This window comes from Echinops telfairi, unplaced genomic scaffold (genome assembly GCF_000313985.2).
Source record: "Echinops telfairi isolate 266 unplaced genomic scaffold, ASM31398v2 ScPeMD7_7458;HRSCAF=8496, whole genome shotgun sequence".
In the NCBI taxonomy this organism is placed as follows: domain Eukaryota; kingdom Metazoa; phylum Chordata; class Mammalia; order Afrosoricida; family Tenrecidae; genus Echinops; species Echinops telfairi.
The window spans coordinates 46,674,735-46,676,549 of NW_022111358.1; the positions used below are offsets into that span (position 1 = coordinate 46,674,735).

Below are 1,815 nucleotides of genomic sequence, written 5' to 3' on the forward strand. Positions count from 1 at the left end.
GCACCCTGATTGGCTTGTCTCCTCCCTGAGACCCTTCTGTAAGGGGCTTAAAAGGAACTTTTACTGCAAGGGAGGAGGCTGCTACATTTCAGATTTCCAACAAACTAAGGCCTATATCTTTAATAAAACAAACCAAACACACTGCCATTGGGTTGATTCCCACTCATAGTGATCCTACAGGGCAGATTGGGACTGCCCTTGTGAATGGATGAGACTGTGGACCCTTTCTAGAGTAGAAAGCCTCATCTTTCTCTTGAGGAGAGACTGGTGGTTTAGAATGGCTCACCTTGGGATTCGTAGGCCAACACTTTCTTCCTGAGAAAGCCCTGGAAGAGGGGGATTATCCTAATTGGGCTAGAGGTGTGAGTGTGGGCAATAGAGCCCAGAGGCCCTGAGCACTCTGGCTCACCAGCCTCAGCAAAGGCATCTATGAGTCCAGCTGCAGGCCACCTGAGGCAAGGCCACCCCAACCCCACATCCGGAGCCGCTGAACCACTGCAGGAAAACAAACTTGGTGGAGCAGCCATTCTCATGCACTCCTGGCAAGCAGCCAAGAATCTGGTACCACCAGTCTGCACCCTGGCTCCCAAAGTGGAACACACCTGGGAACCAGGTCATCAACCAGGTGGTGGTGGAGTCCCCCTCCCCCCTGTTCTTCCAAGGCCAAAGGGGGCACAAAATCCTGAAGTCACAGGAAGCCTGCAGGTTCTACAGTCTCCCAGGGAAGGTGGCTTCAGGGAAGGGCGAGGCTGCAAAAGTCTCCAATTAATGCAAGTGATTTGCCACCTGGGAGCTCCCCAATTTTCTGGGGCGCTGGGGCCTGGCCTGGTGAATGGCTTTCTTTCTTTCCCTGCAAAATAAAAATCCTTCTCAGGTGTGTCTCTCGGGAGAGGATGCCCACAGGAGAGTGGGGTGGGGGGAGATATTACCCTCCACCTGTGAGACAGGTATTACCTGCCAGCCCAGCTAGGCTCGGGTTTGCCCAAGCTTGCTGCCAGGTGGGCCTGACAGGGCACAGTGGCGGGTTACTTAATCAGGACCAGGGGGTGGGGGCCCTCAGGCCTGGCAATAAGGACCTTCAGACACCTCCTTTCTGGTGAAGATTGCCAGCAACCCCCCAAGTCAACAGAGAGGCTCCTGGGGCCCGGGGTAGCCCAGCAGAGCGCCTGGCAAGGTGGGGTACAGATGGAAAGTGGGGTGGGCTCCCAGGCTGGGGTCAGCATTCTTGGGTCTGTGGGAACTGGTCTGGAGACTTGAGCAAGGGGCCCTTTCAGCTCCCAGAGTTTCTGTTCCCCAAAAGTGAAGAAGTATCTTGCCCAATCCTGCCTCTGGGGCCAGAGGTACTGATGGGAAATGGGCTGGAGATAAAAAGAAGACTCCTGGGAGGAGGAAGGGGCTAGGGGCTGGCCCTCTGGGCCTGGCAGAAGAGGGGTATTGGCGGTAGGAATGAAGGAGGCAGTGGAGCAGAGCCATGGAGGTGAGGGGGTAGGAGGGAGGTGGCTGGAGGCACAGAGGAGCCATTGTGAAGAAGGGGTCGCGTGCAGAGGGCTCTCTCCTAGGCTGTGCCCTGGGTGGGTGGCTGCACCAAGCTCCCCTCTGCAGGGCACCCCTCCCTGCTAGGACTGCTGGGGCACCAGCCAGGGACGCAGAGAGGAAGCAGGGAAGGCCCACCACAGGCAATCTTCCCTTCTCTGTGCCTCAGTTTCCCGTCATCCAGCCCCAAGGATTTTCAGGCTTGACAGAAAAGCCCCAATGGTGGAGATCTTCAAAAAGGAAGTCATCCTGGGCTGGTTTTAACACACGCCCCGCCCCCGG

At 56.7% G+C, this 1,815-nt stretch overlaps 1 protein-coding gene across 1 annotated transcript in view; it reads left to right on the forward strand.

Annotated features, from left to right (window-relative positions):
* The first annotated feature begins 1,446 nt into the window (after window positions 1-1,446).
* Window positions 1,447-1,815, forward strand: part of SPHK1 (sphingosine kinase 1) — a 5,022-nt gene continuing 4,653 nt past the window's right edge. The window contains exon 1 of the mRNA XM_004709277.2: window positions 1,447-1,477. Within this exon, the coding sequence (XP_004709334.1) occupies window positions 1,447-1,477 (31 nt within the window). The remainder of the gene's footprint in view (window positions 1,478-1,815) is intronic.